The following is a 21,095-nucleotide window of genomic DNA, read 5'->3' on the forward strand; positions in this document are numbered from 1 at the left end:
CCGGCAGCCCATATTTTGGTCAACACTTGCTTATTATGTCTAATTTATTCTACAATCAGAGTTTGCTGAGTTCCCACCCCTGTAATGACTGGTTTACACAAGCAGTCAAAAGATGCTGTTTACTTATAAAAAGCAATGTTTATCTTGTGTATTCGAAGCGGTGATGAAGGAGCAGATATTTATGACCTACTGGTTTTCCTGCAGTTTGTCGCATCTCTGCTGAATATCATAGTCACTGCATGTTTTTTTTTTTGTTTTGTTTTATTAAAAGAGGCATACCTTTGTATCTGAGACAGCAATGAGCAGCAGCCTGGTTACATCTTGAACAGGAAACACTCAAATGTCAGAGTGGATGAGTCTTTGGAAGATAAACCTATTGGGACAGAACCCGATCTTCAACGTTGGTTGATTAACTGCAGTCGTGCCACAGAGCTGTTAAACAGTGAGTGGCACTGTAATATTAAAAGGCTGATAAAGTGCTCTGCAACATTCATAAAGACTCATTCAAAAGTCATGAAAATGGCTTTGATTGACTACAAACACTTGTAGATTTTGAGCAGATTTGTTAAGAAAAATAAAAGACATTTGCACACACAGACCTTGATGTATCTGCATCAAGTCGGAATTCAAAACATTTAAAATGAAACACAAAGTTTCACGTTTAATCCTAAAGTAAAATCCAATCTTAAACTTTTAGATGAGATCGTTGACCTACTCAGCGTAGCTCACAAGGCTACTAGACAGCGTTTTTAGCCCACTTTTACCATTCTGCCCATAGAAAACTACACTTTCAGCTTGTACTGCTAATTTTTGTATTACTCCCCTTTAACTCCTTCAGAAGTTAAACAGGCAATAATGTGAATGAAACTCATAACTTAGGCACCAATTTACAAGTATTTCTATACTGGAAGATTCATTTAGTCTTTTAACTTAAACCCATGTGCAGACTACATTAAAGGCAATTCAAAGCAGGTTGCCTTTGGAGATGCAAAATTATGAATGAAATTTCAGACTGATCATAGCTAACACAACACCATCAGTAGACAAAAGACCACATTTGTAATGCTGCAACCTTGCTGGGAAAAAAATGGCAACAGAAAAAATAAAGAGCTTAAATACCCCATTCCCATTATGAAAATATGCTAAACTTAATTATTCTTGATTTGCATAGTGTACTATGTCACCAGAACATACAATATGTACATTATGAGGCATCACTAAAGTAAGGCAAATAATTAAATACATCACCGATAAACCTGGTTTGTCAGTTTTTGCAGATATGGAAAGGTGCAGATCCCGTAAGTGTGGAAATCTAGTGCATTGTAGGAAAACTGTCCCACCTACAGCTGTTTAAGAACTGAGAGAATAGAACAAAATCTCCTGAGGTACCATCATGAATCAACAGGGAGAAATAAAATCTAAATCTAACATAACGATTTTGTGGAAACACCACTTTGTGAAGACATATTTTGCCAAAGGATTAAGTGTCATAACAGTTGCATAAGAGCAAAGTTTGGATGCGTTTCTGTGAAGTCGCCAGCGCTGCACCCTGCAGTGATCCCACAACAGAGACGCAACACTTCCGGAAGGCCACCTGAGTAATTTAGAGTAGCACACTGAGCAGCGGACGTCGTACCATGGTTGGAGCTGGTTTTAGAAGACATTCATTTTGAGGGCAGAACCCAGACGGTTCAGATAAGGGCTGATGCTGGCCTTCTTTTTTTCTTTAAATGTCTACAGTCTTTGGTGGACCTGGAGCGTGCCTTCATAAACGTATCGGCTGGTGGAAGGCTTCAGCAAACAGGCCGAGATTTTTCAGCTCGAGTCCTCCTTTGCCGCCAAAAACTCTTTCCAGAGGTGGAATGAAGAAACTGAAAAGTAAATGAAACTGATTCTTCTTTTGCTTGGAAAATAAATACTCTATATTTTTTAAAAATAGTTGTATAAAAATCACTGGATCTAAAAAGGATTCTCTCCCAAGTGCTCCCCAAAAAGGACACAAATATCAAAAGAGACTCTTTTATAATCTTTCTGAGTTAGACTGGACTCTTGATGCAGGCCTGCTGGGACACAATTACTCTTCCACAGGAATGTAAGATAAGATGGAGTGCTCTTGTGCAATTGCAGCCAGTTCTTTGAGGAACTCCGTGAAGAGTACAGTAGCAAAGACCTCGGTCCGCTCCAGGGAGATGGCTTTGGGTTTTGGTGGGGGTGAATTCTTCAAGATCCTTTCCCCCTCGTGGTGGCTGGAGCTTTTGTCTGAGAAAAAGATTGAATGAGTTACATGAACAAACAAATATGTGCATACACTGACATACTGCACATGTAAACATACTCCTGTTACTGATTTCCTTTTCTAAATACAAAGTTATGCTTTCCTAAAATAATTCCCTTTAAAATTCCCATCTTCCAACAACAGTTTCTGTAGCCTGCACAACTCTGAGCCCACAGGGAATATAGTTCAAAAACACGGCTTAAAATCCAGGGCTAGAACGAGAGAGCAGCGCAACTGCAGAGATACACGACTTAAAGAACTCAGTGCAGTCAGTTAAATTTATTCTGGTTCCCAACAGGAGCCCAAAAACAACCAATCGTGAATGCAGAGGCTGCCTTGAAGCATATTTAACACTGTGCTGGTAAGACTGGGGAATAATAAAACCGTAAATAAAATGCAGTCTCTCTTTGTAACCCTCTGGTTGCCATCAAAAATATTTCTCAAAATCAAAAATCGTGCCAATAATTTGTGATCATAACTGTGAACAACATGATTAATTTAACATTAATTTCTAACGGCAGTACATCTTTTTAAAAAATAAAATAAAATCAGGACACTGTTGAGTCAACCCTAAAGGAACATTTAATTATTTGGGGGGGAAAATAAAGTTATATAAGTTATAAACCTGACTCCTGGCTGTTACTTCATATTTTCTGTGTAGATAGGATAAGATATCCTTTATTGATTCCTGCTAGGAAACTCATTTTCTGCATCGCTGCAACCCACCCCGAGTATTAAGAGCTGTGAGCGGTCATCGTGCATCCGCAGCTTGGTCAAGGGCGTAAAGACAGGAGAACTGACCTAGCCTGACTGACACCTTTGATGCTTTGATGGTGGGAGAAATCAGAGCTCCGAGAGGAAACCCGCCCAAAAGTCTCATCCATTGCTGCTTTTGTTTTAAGTCTGTTTGTAGTCTGAATTCTGTAGATCAATAATAACTGAGCAGGTCTGACTGCATGCAGGGAAACAGGTCATAATGTAAGTTTAAAGGTTCTGGTTATAGTTACCAGAATATGCTCCTGAAAATCTTTGGCTATCATCTGATGAAGAGTTTGCTTTTTTTTGCCTATTTGCTTCTTTCACCAACAACGCCTGGCATACAGAACAGGAAGTCCTGCCTCTCGTATCTGCTGGCTACACCTGAACCTCCCAAATCCTGCCTGTTGTTTCCTAAGGTTACGTTAGCAGGCCTGCTGATGCGCTTGCATAATTTAATCAAATAGAAATGTTTTAGATGCTTGATTTTTTTTCTTACTGTTACAGATCTATATGCAGATCTCAATCATAGCTGGCATAGAAAAAGTTGTGGGTGTGTGTTGTCACCTGCTGCCATGAACGAGGTCTCCCGAGCCATTAGCCAGTGTTGAGCGGCAGTGATCAGCTCTGGGAAATCTCTCGTGCTGGCAGCCAGCTCCTCTATCTGGTTCTTCACAGTGGCTAGTACCTGAAAAACACAGAAATATAATATTCAATTTACATCTGCAGTATTTACAAAGATGATGCAATTAAAGCTCGACTGAAGAGAATCACCGTAAAACCAGACTCCAAAAGCACCAAATATTTCCAAATGGACTACAAAAGAAAAGAAAAGGGCTGTGTTACCTGGTAAAGGGAGCGAACGCTCGGCTGAAAAACCAAGTTGGTGTTGAGGAGGAAGGAGCGCAGGAGAGGCTGAGGGTAAGCAGCCAACTGGGCCAAGATGCCCGTAAGCAACAGGTTGACGTGAAGTGAGTTAGATAGCATGTTCTCCAGACGAGATAACAGCACACTGATAAATGGACCTGCGGGAAGAGCGGTTAAAAACAACATCTTTATTAATGCTTTCCAAATGTATTTTTGGTAAATACTGAGACTCCTACAGAGCTGAGATATTCTTCGTCTCACCTGTAAAAGGCACTGAGTGGTTTTTAATTGCACTCTCGCTGCGAAACCTGTTGACCGTCCCAAATGGTGAATGTAGTTTCTCTGGTTCTGGTGTTTCACCAGAGAATGAGGTGAAATCCATCTCATCCTCTTCCACTACCTCTACAGGTGTGATGGGCTTCTTCACCTCTCCATCAGCTTTGACCTGTTTTCCACCTGCTTCAGTGTCCAAAGTGCGAATGAGCTCCTCATACTGAGCCAAAAGGTCGTCACCCAACTCTACAGCGGTCGTGTTTTGGAGGTTTGCATTACAGTCCGTCTGACCTTTAGCCTTTGCATCCAAGCTATTCCTGCTATTATCAACCATGGCAGAGGTTGGAAGTGTTAGGTCAAGCCCATTTTTTAGGGGAACGTCTGCTGAATCTGGCTTGGTTTCTTCTGATTGCGAGCCACTGGGTTTGCTGCCTGTGCGCTCAACACCGCCGGAGTCTTTCTTTGCGACGAGATCGTACACCATGACGTCATCCTGGAAGTCGTTTTCCTCAATGTATGAGCCTTTAACCAACATGTGGGCTGTTCTCTTCATCTCCTGGATGTGCTTCGGGAGCTCAGCAGGAGGCTGCAGGGCAGGTTTACTCTCCACAGGAGCATCAGCAGTCTCCACGAGGCATGCGTCGTAACTGTCATCCCACTCCAGCTCCAGCAGGTTGACGGGAAGCGGCTCCGTACTCGGCGGCACGCAGGATCGTGTGGGCGACAAAAGTGGGTGCTGAACTCTCTTGAGAGCCACCTGGGGTTGCCGACTCTTCAGCCCTGGCTCCTCGAGGACACCCGGCTGATATTTCTCAGGAGGTGGGTCCTCGCCATCATAAGGAGCCGACCACACCTGGCAGGCCCGCATGCAGCTGCTGATGCTAAGACGGGCGTCGTAGAGGTAATGAAGGTAACTGACATCCAGGTAGATTTCTGACCCGATGGTGCAGGAGTTGCCTGAGCCATCATCCTCTTCAGAGGATTTCTGGATTTCTGGTAAAAAATAAAAAGAAAGAAAAACAGATAAGAACTGTTGATAAAAGCTGGTGTGCAGGGGCCTCAGCACAGCACTCACACAGAGCAGAACTAATGAGTTTGACATGTAACTACAGGGGGTAAAGTGATGTAATGCAGCGAAACAGCAGGAGATCTCACTATTTGATAAAATACTCACAATCAGCTCTGTTACACGTTCGTGTCCCAATTAAATGCAGATCTCCACCTTACAGTGCACCATATGTCTGAACAGATTTTACAAATGTTCCATTAATAAATTAGCTCATTTTCATTTTAGAGCTTCAAGTGACATTTTTTTTCTCCATTTTATAAGGTTATAATATAAATATTCCTATGAGTTTATAAAGAGTCTACTGAATGAGTTTGAGTTGATTCGAGGGAGGCATTAATTCTGACTAACCTGTAGCAGATACAGAACTGTCATTCTGAAGAAATGCAAAAAGTTTGCCCAGAAGCGTAGCTGTCAACTGATACAGGGGCCGACGGGGGGATAGTTAGAGCACATCCCCGTGCTTTTCTACTTACACATTTAATTAGCTGTACTATATTCCCCTACAAGGACACTTTGTTTATTACAACTTGCATCTCATTTCTGTGTCTGTCCAGAATATAAGTATAGACCTTACAGGATTAAATAAAAGTATTATGTCTTTAAGTTTGTTGTAGCCGTGACAGCAGACAGTGCCTCACAATCTGTCCTTGGAAAAAGAGACTGTGTATATTAAATTGCTGCAGTTTCTCAACCCCTAACGTATTATTTTTGTTCTGTAACATTAATTGCAGCTTAAAGTCTGCACTTCTTAAGCAAAAATAATCAAGCTTTCCGAGCTCAACAGTAAAACAGTAGTTTATACTGTTAGAAACTTGTGGGAAATTTTGTCAGTCTGAATTACGGCTCCACAGTTGATCGAATTTTAATCTCACAATTTGTCTTCCCGCAATTAAGCGAACATGATGGAGTGATATTGAAAATGCGTGCTGCGCCAACCGAATGCCAAGCAAAAGCAAATCACGCTCTCCCTTAAATCGCTTTGTGATGACGTGCCTGCACGAGCCAATCACAGCTGGTCCCTGCACTGTGCAGCATCAAGCTTCCTGGATGTAGCCTGGACCCATAACACCAGGTTAAAAGACAGATGGACAACAGATAAGAGACTGTCGAAACTAAAATCAAATGTCTGACACAGCAGGCGGCGAAGAGCTTGTCCCTCGATCACCATCCGTTATTTGGAAATACCTCGGATTTAGTGCAAGTGATGTTAACCAAGAACAAATCATATCCAAACAGAACTGAATTCTTCAACTACCTGAAAACACACCATAAACTGCAGTATAATTAATGCATGAAGCCCAAGAAAAGCAATGTGATGGCTGCTAACTGGAAACATCCAATATCTACCTGTACAGCCCGTCAGTGCATCCATCCAGCTCACAAAGATGCACTGAAATCACCAACACAGTCCACTAAACAGTTAAAAAGGCTTCAGATGGGTAAACATGCTGGACAAAAGATGGTATCCCCTCACCCAATTCTTCTTTCAAAGCAGCAGAAACCACACTGTACACAGAACGCTGCAGCTCTCAAAGCTGTTGAGTAATGTAGGAATGAGGAATGTAGCACAGCACGCATGTTAAAGCAGTGTTATGTTTACACTGAGTGTGCAATAAAAACCTTTTTGCATTTTTTGTCAGTCAAAATCAGTGGATGAGCGTGATCTCAATACTGATCAAAGTAATCACCATAATCATTTTGCCCATAACTGTGCAGCCCAACTATGAATTATTTTGTTGTGGCCAAAAATGTGTCTTCTGGAGGTCACTGTGACCTCTGACTTTGAGTCTAAAAGAACATTTGTACCATAATTGAAGGAATTTTCTCAAGGCATTTAAGAGAGAAGAAAAGGACAGATATGCAGCCTGAAAATATTACACTGCATGTGTGCTCATTTCCTTTTATTTTTGGCTCGTTTAACCTGTTCAGTCATGGTGTTTGTCCAGTCGGATTTCATTATAACAAAGTCACTGTGGTCATACAGAAAAAAAAAAGTCTGAAACTACAAAAGTTAGACTTAAGCTGTAATCATTTAGAAAGACTTGTCCTTTAATGTCCTCTCCCTGTTACCTGTGTTGCCCGAGTTGTTGGGAGTCTCTCCACCCTTGGAAAAAAGAATGGATTCCAGCTGACGGAGGGGCGGGGGGCTGCGATCAGGAGAGCAGCAGGACGGCGTTAACGCCAGGATTTTAGCTGCTGATGCCGAATAGCAGTCCCTCTCCCTCACTACACGTCTCTGACTCAGCATCATGTGATTGCAGGGGATCAGGTACCTGGGGAGGCATATGGGAAGGGACATTAGGAAAGCCAGCGTGTGGTCGTAGGCGGAGAACGGGGAGGAGGGGAACAGCGGACAGATGGTGACGGTGGGAGGCAGAGAGTAAAAGCTCATCATGCTGTAAACCAATTAGATGCACCATGTTTCATGAGTGGGAACGTGTCCGCGTGTGCGCCACTCACCTCAGTATGAGCTGCAGCATCACATCTTCACAGTATAAACCAATGAGAGTGCGGAAAAGCGCCAGAGACACGGTGCCCAACTGCAAAGTCACAGAGAGACACGACAAAGCAAATTAACTTTGTATATCAGAAGAAAACCATTGAATTTACTCTAGTTTGAGTTTATGAAATGTGAATATTTGCTGCATTTTGAATTCTAAAAAATTTCATAGGCGTCTTTTATTTAGAAAATCTACCAAATGAATAAAAAATAATACTGAAAATAATTAATTACAGTAGTGCCACTGTCTCCTCAATGTTAGAGTCATTTAGGCTTTTGTCAGGGTTAAGGTGAGTTAAGGATTAAGGATATAAAGTTAAGCTGAACTTTATATCCTCCTGCTTCATGCCCCAAGTTTCCTTAAATCAGCTGCACAAGATTTCAAACATGTATGTTAAAGGTTGCAGCTGGGTACTCCCTGAGGCGTTTACACGAACAGCACTGTGAACACTAATTTATTCAGTTATGAAGAAATTTCACCACATCTGCTTGTTAAACAATTACATAAGTTTCCTTTAACAGTAGAAAATAAATAAATAATGCAACTCCATGTCAGGAGTCTGCCAGCTTCGGTGCTGTCGCTCTAAATTTGTTCCTGGTTCCTGTTCCTGGTGTTTGATGTGTCGCACATCAAAACGTGTGTTCTGAGCTGTGTGCTGCCTTCACCAGTACCTGGAAAGGTGTGTTGATGCGGCTGACCAGAGTATCCAAGATGTGGACGCTCTCGTGACGATGGAGGAGGATGAAGGAGAGGAAGGTCTGCAGCAGTGCTGGCTCTGTTACACTTCTCAGGAAGAGGTCCAGGTAAGCTGTGGTGGTCATCACCTCCTCTAGAGTCAGCTGTGCAAAGACAGGAATCAGTCAGTACCGCATCTGCATAACTGTGTGAGTGCCAGAATGATCTACGTATACTAGTTCCTGTGCTTATTTGTATACTCTAATTGTTCTGCTCTGCAGTTATTGCATATTAAATAGAATTCAGCATTGTAGCAGTATTTTACTATATACAGGATTTGTTTACGTTGGAGAAGTTAGGTAATTTTATTATTGGCCGCGGTGATGACTGATTTTACAATAACTGTTCAAACAAGAGGAACGGCATTATTTAGAGCTGTGTCTGAACATTAAATAAGCTGGAATCTGGGTCTTTTTACACCCTTCCAGTACTCGTAACCTCCCTGACAACTCTGTCTCGATTGTTTAACCTGACCTTTAACCTGACCCTACCTTTAGACAGAGTCAAGTTAATGGATTTTCTGTTTAGTCTTTATGCCAAGCTAATGTTTAATGAATGACAGTAATGTCTATCAGCACAACTAATTCTTGGGTAGAGGGGGAGAAACATTAGACGTTTTTGGACATTTCCTCCTTCTATCCTATTTATTTTGTATGTTTTTGTTTACACATTACACGGCTGTACACGAAGGTGAAGAAAAAGGACTGTGGTATTGCCAACCTTGTGGAGCGCTGGTGCAAGGACAGGCACAAGGAAACCATTGTAGATGTAGCTAACCAGCTGGTCTCTGATATCAGGGTGGGCCACCTGGGAACAGTCAATATCAGGGGGGCACGTCAGTCAAGCGTGTAAGTCAGGCAGGAGGTCGCAGCCATTTATCACATGTGAATGCATTTTTCATGAGGCAGTGCTTTTATCTGGCACATGTCTTCACCTGAATAACAGCACTGCAGAATTCCAGTGAGTTGAGAAACTGGATGAGTGATGGCATCTGGAGCCAGTCCTCTTTGTGCAGGCAGTGCCACTCTTCGCTGGGGACCTCCAGCTTAGTGGGCAGAGATGAATACAGGCCACTCAGCCCTGTGGCCAGCACCTGCAGGAGAGAGGGGGATTTGTTTGTTTTAATCTATGGTCATCTAAAGTTTTCCTCCAGCACCACAGTGTGGTTCACATTTCTGGGGAATTTTTTAGAGGGATGTTCCAGAAATGTGGCGCAACTGTGACTCCCAAAGAATGAAGAACAGTTATAACTTTGTTTTAATGGCATCCTCGAGTCAAACTGTTTTAAGTAATGATGCTCCCATTGGCTTCACACACACTTTGTGTTTAGTGCACTTTAACAGTATATCTATACTATGACAGACTCTTTAGGGTGCTGCAAACATGTACATCATGTAATCTATGCAATCTATAAAAAAATCATTTGTCACAAACTGATTACAGAGTCTTAATTAAATGTTAATGAAGCAGTGTACCATATGGCATAAATTATATGCACACGCAGCATCTATGCTGTCAATTTTACCTTTGGCTTCAACTGATTTATTACTGTGTTTTACTATTCACTACAAAGCCAAACACAACTGCAAATCATTTCTTGGCCTCCACTTTGTAACTTGTAATGCAAATATAAGCGATGCAGCAGCCTACATATCAGCCGGCTGCTTCCTCCGAGCACAGCATCCATATGGATTTACGCCTCCTGTGGGTCAGCTTGGCTCTGTAGCAATATTTGAGGTGCGACGTGTTCTGCATGTTACTCTAATTAATGCATTCATTTTGAAATAAGTTCCCTGTGCTCCTGTGCTCTGGGCTGAATTATCCAATGGGCATTCTAGGCATGTGTCCAGAAGCCCCCCCACACACATAGTTTTTGGCCCACCCAAGAACCAAAGTGGGAAAAAAAAAAAAAACACAAACAAAACAAAAAAAGAACAATTTGATTCTCTTAAACTTCAGATCTCGAAATCATGTATTATTAAAATATGGATATTCTTTATCTATAATATAACAAAATGATGTCATGGTAGAAACATGCCCCTTTCTCTCTTAGTCGTCTGTCCCAAACTCAAGTAGCTATGGCCATGACGAGTGCAAACATCTGCCAAGGCAGCTCACACTCTGGGGAGAATTTACTTTTAAGGGAATAGTATTTTCTACATCTTCATTTTGTTTATTTTGTTCTTTTCAAATGCAATTAAAGACGTTTAAAGTGTAGTAAAAATCTTTTAAGGGCAGAATGACAGACATTTACAGACATTAAGTAGGAGCAGGACTTGACCTTGAAGAAGAGGTCAGAGGTCCACAGTATATTTATGATCCTTGTATATCATTCCCTATATGCCTATATGTTGTCAAAACAAACAATGGCAGTAAGAAACACACAACAACGCCACATACATACATTATCACCACTTTGACCTTCAGATCAATCTACTGACCTTGAAGGAGTGGTTTAAATCTTATTTTTCTTCTTTTGCATTTTTGGCCACAGCGGCTTTTATCAGCAGTGGAGAGAGACAGGAAATGAGGGAAAGATACAACGTTTTATCAGAATTCATTCAAAACATTTTGAGTTATCGTGTTTACAGACAGAATGACACGCACGCACACATGGATGTCCGGCCTTTATGAAAATAGCCATTTCTTGTTCAGGATGAGAGTGAACTTTAAAGTTGTTGAGACAACGCTCAGCAAGATGACATGCGAGCTAACGCAGAGGCTGGCAGCAGCAGCAGCAACGACAGTCACAGCTGATTTATGACCGGAAACTTTGTGGTTGGAGCTAAATGAAGAAGCCAAGCTGCCCTCATCAGTGTGCGCCCTGCTGCCCTTCAGAAACGAGTATGCAGGGAATATTTCTGCTTTGCCTGCATTTTTTAAAAATTAGATAAAGAAATTTTTCCTGGAGAAAAACTCTCTTGAGTTCCAATTGCACATTAATTTTTGTTTCAACATTCATATAATGCCAAAACGCTCGGGGCGGTGAACAATTCAACAGATTGTTTAATGTGTCCACAAAAGCTTCATTGTTCATTAAATGACAGACACTTGAACACTTTCAGTGAAGCCATATTGTGATAGTTACTATTCATTTTTTTTTTGTGCCCACATTTGAGCTCAGGGGTCTGTAGCTCGATGATCTGCGCATGCCTACATTGTAAATATCAAGAACTGCTTCGCAAACAACAGAGCCTATACCAGCGCAGCCAAATTAAAGTGTAAGATGAGTGCGTTATTAGTATTATAGTAACATATACATTCTCTGTAGCTTTATTCCACTGTGCCCTTCTTGCAGATCCCGGTGGAACCAATTAAATTCAGACTCTTGTTGTTCAACTGGCATCATATTAAAACCCATCTTTCAAAGCACTGTCTGCAGCTGTGGGTAAATGACATTACTTACATGGGATTAGCTTGCAGGCGTGCTGTAATCTTATAAATGCCACACATTTGGTGCCAGATTTTTTTTTTTTTAAGTGAGTCCATGAATTAATCTTTATCTGCTCTCTGACTAATTATGACACCCAGGCACAGAAATGTCAGGGAACAATAATACTAATGCCAGTGAGTGAGTGGGATTTCTTAGGAGAGAACAATTCCTTTTACAACCATGTTGTATTTTAAAGAAAGTAGAGAATGAACCACTGAGTTGTGGAAATAAAAAAAAAAGGGAGGGGGGGTGTAAAGTGTAATTTTTCACCAGGGACTGACCGGACAGAAGTAGGTGTTCTCTGCGATGTGTTTGGCCACTCGCTCATTCTCAGCAGACAAAGACATAATGAGCAGTAAGGCGTCTCTGGCTTGCTGGCCCACTGTGCCCTCTCTGTGAATGAAAGGGATGAGCAGGGAGAAGATGAGGAAGTTGGTGGCTCCCTGATCCTCGCTGGTATGGAAAAACAGCTCCAGAATTGAAGGGTCCTTCGCCAGAACGAAGCACAGCTGGTTGAGCAGCAGCACCAGCTCGGCTTCCACCGCAGGCGCCGTAGTGCCCGAACAGGAGGACAGCAGCATCATGAGCGGCCGCAGGATGGGCTTGTGATGCAGCAGAGGCTGGCGCGCCTGGCCCACCAGCATCTCGTACATTTTCAGCTGCTCCAGTTTCATGTCGTCCGTGAACTCTCTACGGAGGCTCCACACAAACAGACGCTCCATCACGTTCTCCATCACCACAAACTCCAGGATGGGGCCCATGGCCCCAGCCTGACCGCTCTCCTCCTCCATCAGCAGGAAGAGCATGTGCTCCACATAGTTCTGCACCGCGCTCGCCTCGTCTCCAGGGATGGCACCAAAACGAGCGCTGCCACTAGAGAGAGAGGTGAGGCTGATAACGCCAAGAGAGGGCAGGGTGGAGCTGCTGCGCAGAGGGTCATGCTTTTCAAGGATCTTCACTACCTACAGTACAACAGAAGGGGACAAAATTTATTTGAACTGAACACAGCAAAAGCATTCCGTTTTTAACTGCTTATGAAAAAAATAGAAAGGATGATACCTAAAAGTGTCTGTCAGCAGTCAGGCTAAAACCCAAACAGGTGAACTCCTGTTATATTTGATCTAACCTGAAAGTCTTTCCCTGTGGGGTGTGTATAAATCACTAAATTCAGCCACTGGAGAAATCCACAGCATCGACCACAGGTTAATACACCTTTTATGTAGGTCAGCTCTTGAGGTGGCATTATGCAATTGAGAGACACTTTACAGACACTTAAAAGAAACCTGCATGACATCGCTTCAGTGAGAGCCCTGTTTTCAACTAGGGAAGTCATTTTTCTAGCTTAAGTAACTGCACATAATTCCACTTCCCTTTTTGATCACCACACACACACACACACACACACACACACACACACACACACACACAGAGCGAGAGAGCAAGAGAGAGCGCGCGAGAGAGAGAGAGAACTGTGCAGATTTTTTATATAAAAATCTGCATCTATATAACTAGATGAGTAGTAGATCTTTGTTTGCCCTGGTTTCACTAAGTTTAATGAAATACAGCTTGCAAGTTTTAGCCTAGTTTTAGCCTAAAAATGTATTAAACTCTTGTCTTGGTCCAAACAAATCATTTTTTATATAAATAAAACACTGCTGCAGATTTTTGATGTCACAAAAAAGATACAGAAAAAAGATGAAATTATTTCCTAGATGCAGGAACACTGGCAATCACAATCTTTTGATGATATTATGTACTGTAGATGATGAGATATTCAAAGTCTTCACAATTTAATATTGAGGAACATTATTCTGAAATTGTCCCGTTATTTGTTTCAGCTTTTTGCCAATTGGTGAGCCTCTGCCCATCTTTACTTCTGAGAAACTCTCCCTCTCTGAAATGTTCTTTTTATATCCAATCATGTTACTGACCTGAGACCAGTTAACCTAGTTAGTTGCAAAATGTTCCACCAGCTGTTTCTTTTTAGCACCACTAACTTTTCCAGTCTTTTCTCGCCCCTGTGACCAACTTTGAGACATGTCCCTGCCATCAGATTCAAAATGGCCTGATATTCTTCATGACATCGTAAAATGTCTCAACTTAAACATTTGATATGTTTTCTATGTTCTACTGCGAGTAAAATATGAGTTTATAAGATTTGCATCATCATTGCATTCTGTTTTGATTTACATCTTATACAACGTCCCAACTTTATTGGAATTGGGGGGGCTGTATGCAGTACAAACAAGTACAATGCTTTCCTTCTTCCTGGCAGGTTAACGTTCAACAGAAGTGGTGTAAATAGACCAGCAGCACTGTATGGATGAACTCACTTTGGTTGCACAGAATAATACAGTCCTTTGTGTATCCAGTCTCTCCCGTGTGTGTGTGTGTGTGTGTGTGTGTGTGTGTGTGTGTGTGTGTGTGTGTGTGTGTGTGTGTGTGTGTGTGTGTGTGTCTGTTGTGTAGAAACCAGTGTCACAATAATGGAGCCAGTGTCCCCAAGCTGACACTGCTGCCATGACAATGACTGTCTGTGTATGAGATAACTGGGCATGGCTAATGGAAGCAAGAGAACAGAGTCTGTAATCCCAGCCTTAGTCTGATGGGGCTTAGCTCAGTGGAACACGCCGCAGGGATCAGTCCAGCTCAGGCTCGCATGCCATTTCTGAAGTAACGGCAAGGAGGCCTGGGTGAAGCATTTCACCTACTGACCAGCCAGAAGCATGAAACCACGGTCATGAGCCACCTTCTGCTGGTGGTTTTATGGTCAGTTGCAAAAAAAGTCTTTTGTTGTTGTTGTTGTTGTTGTTTTTCAGGATTTGTCTGACGATGCTTATTGGTGGCTGTATTCTGTATTTGAAGCTATGAGCCATACAGAAAAAGTTAGTTGGAAATGTGACCAAGAAGTAGGCTCAGGCTTTATCAACATCAAATGTTTCCCCTGAGCAGTCCCAGAAATGAGCGTGCTAGCCTGAAAGTGCCATAGATATGGGAGGATCCTCAGATGAATGTAGCATCAAATTGCCAGCCTGAAATGCCTCATTGTGTTTGCACTCTGCTACAGTAACTTCAGTTATGCATCAGATACAGCAATGTACAAGCTGGTGCATTCGGAATACCATTTATGGTTATAAATCAGATCATCACTATACTTAATAAGAAAAGTCGAGACTCCCAACAACAAATGTGAGCGACGAAAGAGAAGATTAGTGTTCGAAATCAAACCAAAAGAAGAACATTCAAAAAAGAAATTGCCAGATTTTTCTTGATGACTGGAATGAATCAGAAACCATCAGCACACTGTCCACACTGTACAGATTACAGTTAGAGGCTGTTACCAGCAACTGACAGATCACTTAGCATGACGCAACACTGACGCCAGGAGAGCAGCTGATACGAGCCAGCGAATGAACATAAACCTAATCTTCAAACTCTGAAACAAGGAGCGCTTCTCGCATAGGGACAAGGTCATTACTTACAGCACGTTCCTCCGACTTCAGTGTTTTCTGAACTGAAACAAGTCAAGAGTGCCCTTATCAGGCTGGAGATTAACTAAGAATGAAAACAGGGCTCTGCAGGGGTGGATTTGTGCTGCCAGAAGCAAAGTTAAATTTAATCTGGAACAAGGAGTCCAGACCCTAGTTTTTGATTATGTCAAAAATCTTGATGTGTCTTTGGATATAGTTCAGTATTATCGTTCACTTTTATTTGACTGTTACAAACTACTACGGAGTTCAAAACTGGGATTATGCTTGCTTTTGATTAGGGGTCAGACCACACGCTGACAACCACAAATGTAGATGAAAGTTGCCATCATGCCTCTGTGTCCTCATTGTCTAGCCAGTGGCGTGCATAGTTTGTTTATCTCCAAGTGGGAGGAGTGAGATTAACAGGCTGACAGGTCCTGCGGGAGGTGAACAGGGACACACGCTGCTGGAAAGAGCCGGGAGTCTGAGACTGTCGGCTTTTTTCCGCCAAGATTCCACAGGCCCTGACCACGCTGCACTTCACTGTTGTAGAGGAACTACATGAGTCACTTTTTGCCGTCAGGTTTTGAGGAAAAGGTTAAGCAGAATGTGCATCTTTATGTACAAGGCTTTTATATACGCACTTCATTTAATTATAGGGGTTTCATAATAGTTGACTGTGCAAAAGTCCTGAGCCACCCTCCATTTCTATATATTTTGCTAGGAAAATGGAAAATAGGTGCAGTGATTTATTGAAAACAAAGTATAAACACAGTATATAAATCAAAAAGAGTTTGTACAATTCTAACAAGCCTGAAAGTGACCACCTTTATTCTTCAGCACAGCCTGAACTCTCTGAGGCAGCTTTCTTCTAAGCAGTCTTCAGGAATAGTTCTCCAGGCTTCTTGAAGGAGAGCCGCCACTGTGTTTTACAGATGGCCGTAGACACTCACTGCTGTGCCTCTCTCCTGACATCTTCCATACATACTGATGATTTGAACCAAAAAAAGGTCAAATTTGGATTCATCACTCCATCAGACCAGTTGCCACTGATTTTCAGTCCTTTTCTCCCTGTTTCCCTTCCTTTAGGAATGGCTCCTTGACAGCCACCCTTCCACTGAGACCATTTCTGATGAGGCTTCAGTGAACAGCAGCTGGATCAGTCCTCCACTTGTCCAGATTCCTCAAATTTTAGGGACACCTTTCTCACTAAGCTGAGATATGACAAGTCTTCGGGTAACAGCTCTTTGGGAATCACTTTGTCGATGAAAAAATACTATTTCATGTCTGTCAAACTGTGTTATCTTTGGCATTTTTCATTGATTCAACTAAAGAAATGGGAATGAAGACTGTGTTTTTGCAATGGGCGCTTAGACACAAAGTGGCTAAAGATACAATTTAAAATTGGTTCTTTGTTCAGTTATGTGTAGACACAACACTGTTTAATCCCTTGAGTTCAGTGCCTTCTTTATGCTTGAATGATTCATAGGTCAGTCTTAAAGGGTTCAATAAAAAAAAATACATTCCTCTGAAAAATGGACTGAAAATGAGTGAAAAAGCAGCCAATGTCCAAATCAGAACTTTGAAAGACCTTCAGAAAGTCTGGAAAACTGTTGCTCAAGATCACTTAAAATACATCGAAGCCTGGCTCCTTGGAAGGAAAATATAAAGAAACGAGGGGTGGCTCAAGACTTTGGCACAATACTGTAACTTGTATGCAGTTCAAAACAAGCCATTCCCAACCTGGAATTCTCAACTCTCTTTAATATATAAAAGGGGAGTAGATACCTGCCTGAACAGGAAGCAATCATTTGTAACACAAAATTTTAGTGTCTGCTCTTTTCTTGTGGATGTTTTTAAAGGTTTGAAGTTTTGATAAATACACTTATTTCCATTCTTGAGTTAGATGAGTGGATAAATGCTGCTCTTGCATATGTGCTTTAATGAGGAAGCTGAAGCCTTTAGGTGATTCGTTTAGCATAACAAAAGAAGCTTTGCTCCGCCCTAAGTTCAAAGCACACCAAACCCTCTAAGGTGCCGTTTACACGAAGCCGTTTTCACTGGAAACGGTGTCGTTTTGATGCGTTTCAGCCTTTCGTTTACACCAGAGGTCCCCAACCCCCGGGCCGTGGACCGGTACCGGGCCGTGGGACATTTGGTACCGGGCCGCACATAAAGAATAAATAACTTAAATTATTTCCGTTTTACTTATTATCTGCGCCTAAACTATATTTTATTTTGAAAAATGGGCGGATTCGCTCCGTTACTTCCCTCCATGACTTCCTCTTGACGTGTCAAGACGTTTCTGCTCACATGATACGTCACTGCTAAAATTAAACCCAGAAGCTTCAGGCCTGTCTAACGAAATCGGTTGGTTGACCTACATAACGCTTCTTTAAATTTTTGAGTGCTCAACAAGAGTAGAAAAGCGCTATGTAAGAACTAGTCCATTTACCATTTTTATTTATCAACACCGGGGATAGCAGTGAGGTAGACCCAGCCATCAAACTGACTCTCCAGCGCTTGACACCGCGGCTCTGCAGCCACGCTCCATGTGAAATCAGCCGAACCCAGTCAAACCAGAAGCCAGCAAAAATGAGTATCAGAGAAACAAGCTCAGGGGGCTTACACTGATTCAGTGTTATGGTGAGTTGTATTTTTCATTCGCTTTATACAGTAAAAATCACCTAAGTCGAAGTCGCACAAATCGGGTTTTCGCTCTAGTTGGATGGCATCTGCAGGTCCTGATTTTTCCTAACATTAATTCCAATAAAATCATCACATAAATCCGTCGGATATTCACCTACCTCGGATGAAAAATCTGGTCCCATTGTAATAAATTTCCAGTTAAATGTGATCGCATAAACTGGATGAGTTTAGCGCTAAAACCCTCCTCAGCTCCTGTCCGCCCACTTCCATGCATCGGCTCGTTCATGCACAACTACACACACACTAACAACGCCTGGAAATTGTTTTAGTGTTTATATCAGTTCATTTCACCGGGGACAATCGTGGCAAGTGTAAGCTACAAACTTGCACTTACGAGTAAAATTTCAGATTATAAAATTTGCAGAAGCAAATTCATAGATGAAGCAGAAGCCATTGCAGCGAAATTCGATAATAGACCCCAAACTGGGCCATTTGAATCCGACTGAGGTGATTTCTACTGTATTTGTTTTTACGGTGTATCTTATTTTGAAGGCATGTTTTACCATGGCTCTAACAGCTGACCAGGGAGCGCTGTGGGCAGAGAGCCTGTTATTCATGTTGAGGCAGGATGTTACGAGAACGCTGCTGATAGAGTTGCATACGAATACAAAGTGGATTCACGTTTTTTATTATTATACGTAGAAAATATCACACTTGGTTATGGTCATATCATTTATTTTGACGTATTTATTCGCCACACCTTAAAAGCCGGTCCGTGGAAATATTTTCTAACACTAAACCGGTCCGCGGCTCAAAAAAGGTTGGGGACCACTGGTTTACACGATGGCGTTTCAGAAACGATCCGCGTTTACACGAGGACATGTGAAACGATGAAAACGATGTAGTTCCCATGCCAGGCCACAAGTTGGCGTTGGTTTTCTCTTTGCAGTTTGTTTACGCAAGACGCGCATGCGTGGAGTGACACAGTAGGTAGTGCGGCAAATTGTTCATTACTTACAAAACGGCCAATGTGAGAGGTTTTGTGTGGACAGATGATGAGGTTGGATCGCTGCTGCACACAACGCTGAATTACAAAACGGTAAAAACACAGGAAAAGCATAAGAAGCACTCGTGAATCCGCGAGTACTGTTTATCAGTTTGCGCGTGCGCGAAAAACTGGCCGTCGCAACCATAGTGCGCATGTGCGAGTCGAGCGTTTTCAAATCACCCCGGTTTCAAGTGTTTACACGAAAACGCAAGCCGGTGCGTTTCTGAAACGCTCCACTCTGGACCCCTTTTCTGAAACACATCGTTTTCACTCTGTTGTCGTGTAAACAGAAGGGCGAAACGCATCAAAACGACACCGTTGTCGTGTAAACGCAAGGCCGAAACGCATCAAAACGACACCGTTTCAAAATGAAAACGGTCTCGTGTAAACGGCACCTAAATCACTAACGCACTGTATCTTGTGGGTTTAAATCATGTCAAATAGCAGTTTGAAAAGGGAGATTTGCTGTTTTACAGTGCAGCACCAGCTCTGACCTGGTGCCTTTAAGAACCAACATATTTCAGCAGGCGATGCAACTTCAGGTCTACCGATTTTGAGGAGCCTTGTCTGTGTTGGCTTTTTCATTAGCATTAGAGGATCATAGAGGCATATTGCTAAAATTAGGAGAACCAGGAAAGCAGTTCTCTGGTGCGTTTGCCTCGAATCTTCACAGTTGTGGGACTGTTAATTTGGTGCTGGTGTTTTACCTGAGCCCAGTGGTTCTTGAACACAATCATGCAGGTCTCTGGGTCCACCCCTTTCAGGACCAGAGACTGCCCGTCACGGTTTCCATTGGCAACCACAGAAGCCATCATGGTGACCGGATCACATGCGGGTTAGACCATGTCATAGGCAGGACGGGGAGGGCTTTCCTGGCTGCTTACTGGGTGCTACCAAAGCCACAGAAAGAGGGATAATCACAGGAGACCTAAAGAGTCAAAAAAAAGAAAGAAAGAAAGAAAAGAAAAGAAAAGAAAAGGGAAACACATGGTGAAGTCATACACAAAACCAAAAAAGGTTGCCTCATAAGATTGCAGCACAGTGATATGAGTGGTGATTGCTGCAGACTGCAGTCCTTCTGTTGCTTCTGCATGGCCAGCTACGAGCTATGACAGGCATGCAGGAGAGAGAACAACAACAGGCGAAGTCAGGAGACTCGGTAAAGTCGAGCTTGGTGCGTCTCTTTCTCTCCTCTACGATCACCTGCTGCACTCTGCACTTTGGACTGAGCTGTCAAACCACTTTTGGAATCTCATACACCCCCCACTGGATTCCTGCAGGCCCCTTGACATCACTCTCATTACAGAAACATTTTGTGACATCAGAAGGCGAGCAGCAACTGGGTGTGACTGCTTTGGCTGAGTGTGGAGATCACAGAGGGTAAAAAAAAAAAAAAAAAAAAAAAAAAGACTGTTAGTTCTGTAGCTCAGACATGATTTGGTAGGTCCTGCTTTTCCTTCTGGATCAGAAACATTACAACATTCATGAAAAGCGCTGCTCACACCACTTGTTTGGATGAAAAACATATTATTTTAGCTGAAAATAGCCCGAGGGCAGCTTCGCAGAGCAGTTCCAGCACTCACATTGGCACCCTGGAAATTTGGAAGATGCTCACCTTTTTTCTTCCCCCCCCAGAAAGGAACGAGTTTGTTGTTTCCCTTGGAGTGGATGTTAATGGAAAGATTCATACTGCCAAAACAAGGCAGAAGTTTTCGTTGACAACACTCGGAACAGAATGAGAGCCGTGCCTTTCAAAACAGAAACATGTGAGCTGCTATCATGACCAAAGCAAAATGAGTTCTCTGCTACACTGTAATACGCTTCCAGGTACTGCACAGGCCTGCGCTTCATGAGAAAGGACACCAGGATGTAACACAGATCCTGTTTCCTGTGTGCGCTGACAATTTTTATCTTGTGGCAACTATAATAGGATCCCTTTTCAATTTTCAGCAACTGAAAAACAAGACTCCGCAGCGAAGGCATGGACAGTAGTTTGAACTAAAAATCAGTTTTACTGGA

General features: G+C 42.4%; 1 protein-coding gene across 2 annotated transcripts in view; it reads right to left on the reverse strand.

Annotated features, from left to right (window-relative positions):
- Positions 1 to 625: 625 nt before the first annotated feature.
- Positions 626 to 21,095, reverse strand: part of fhip1aa (FHF complex subunit HOOK interacting protein 1Aa) — a 34,164-nt gene continuing 13,694 nt past the window's right edge. For both annotated transcript variants that reach the window (XM_030742411.1, XM_030742420.1), the window contains exons 3-13: positions 19,784 to 20,004; positions 12,191 to 12,871; positions 9,411 to 9,569; positions 9,197 to 9,283; positions 8,413 to 8,580; positions 7,701 to 7,780; positions 7,311 to 7,513; positions 4,160 to 5,164; positions 3,878 to 4,056; positions 3,599 to 3,719; positions 626 to 2,259 (exon numbers count right to left, since the gene is read on the reverse strand). In XM_030742411.1, the coding sequence (XP_030598271.1) occupies positions 2,075 to 2,259; positions 3,599 to 3,719; positions 3,878 to 4,056; positions 4,160 to 5,164; positions 7,311 to 7,513; positions 7,701 to 7,780; positions 8,413 to 8,580; positions 9,197 to 9,283; positions 9,411 to 9,569; positions 12,191 to 12,871; positions 19,784 to 19,891 (2,976 nt within the window). In that variant the 5' untranslated portion in view covers positions 19,892 to 20,004 and the 3' untranslated portion in view covers positions 626 to 2,074. The remainder of the gene's footprint in view (positions 2,260 to 3,598; positions 3,720 to 3,877; positions 4,057 to 4,159; positions 5,165 to 7,310; positions 7,514 to 7,700; positions 7,781 to 8,412; positions 8,581 to 9,196; positions 9,284 to 9,410; positions 9,570 to 12,190; positions 12,872 to 19,783; positions 20,005 to 21,095) is intronic.

This window comes from Archocentrus centrarchus, chromosome 1 (genome assembly GCF_007364275.1).
Source record: "Archocentrus centrarchus isolate MPI-CPG fArcCen1 chromosome 1, fArcCen1, whole genome shotgun sequence".
NCBI lineage: Eukaryota > Metazoa > Chordata > Actinopteri > Cichliformes > Cichlidae > Archocentrus > Archocentrus centrarchus.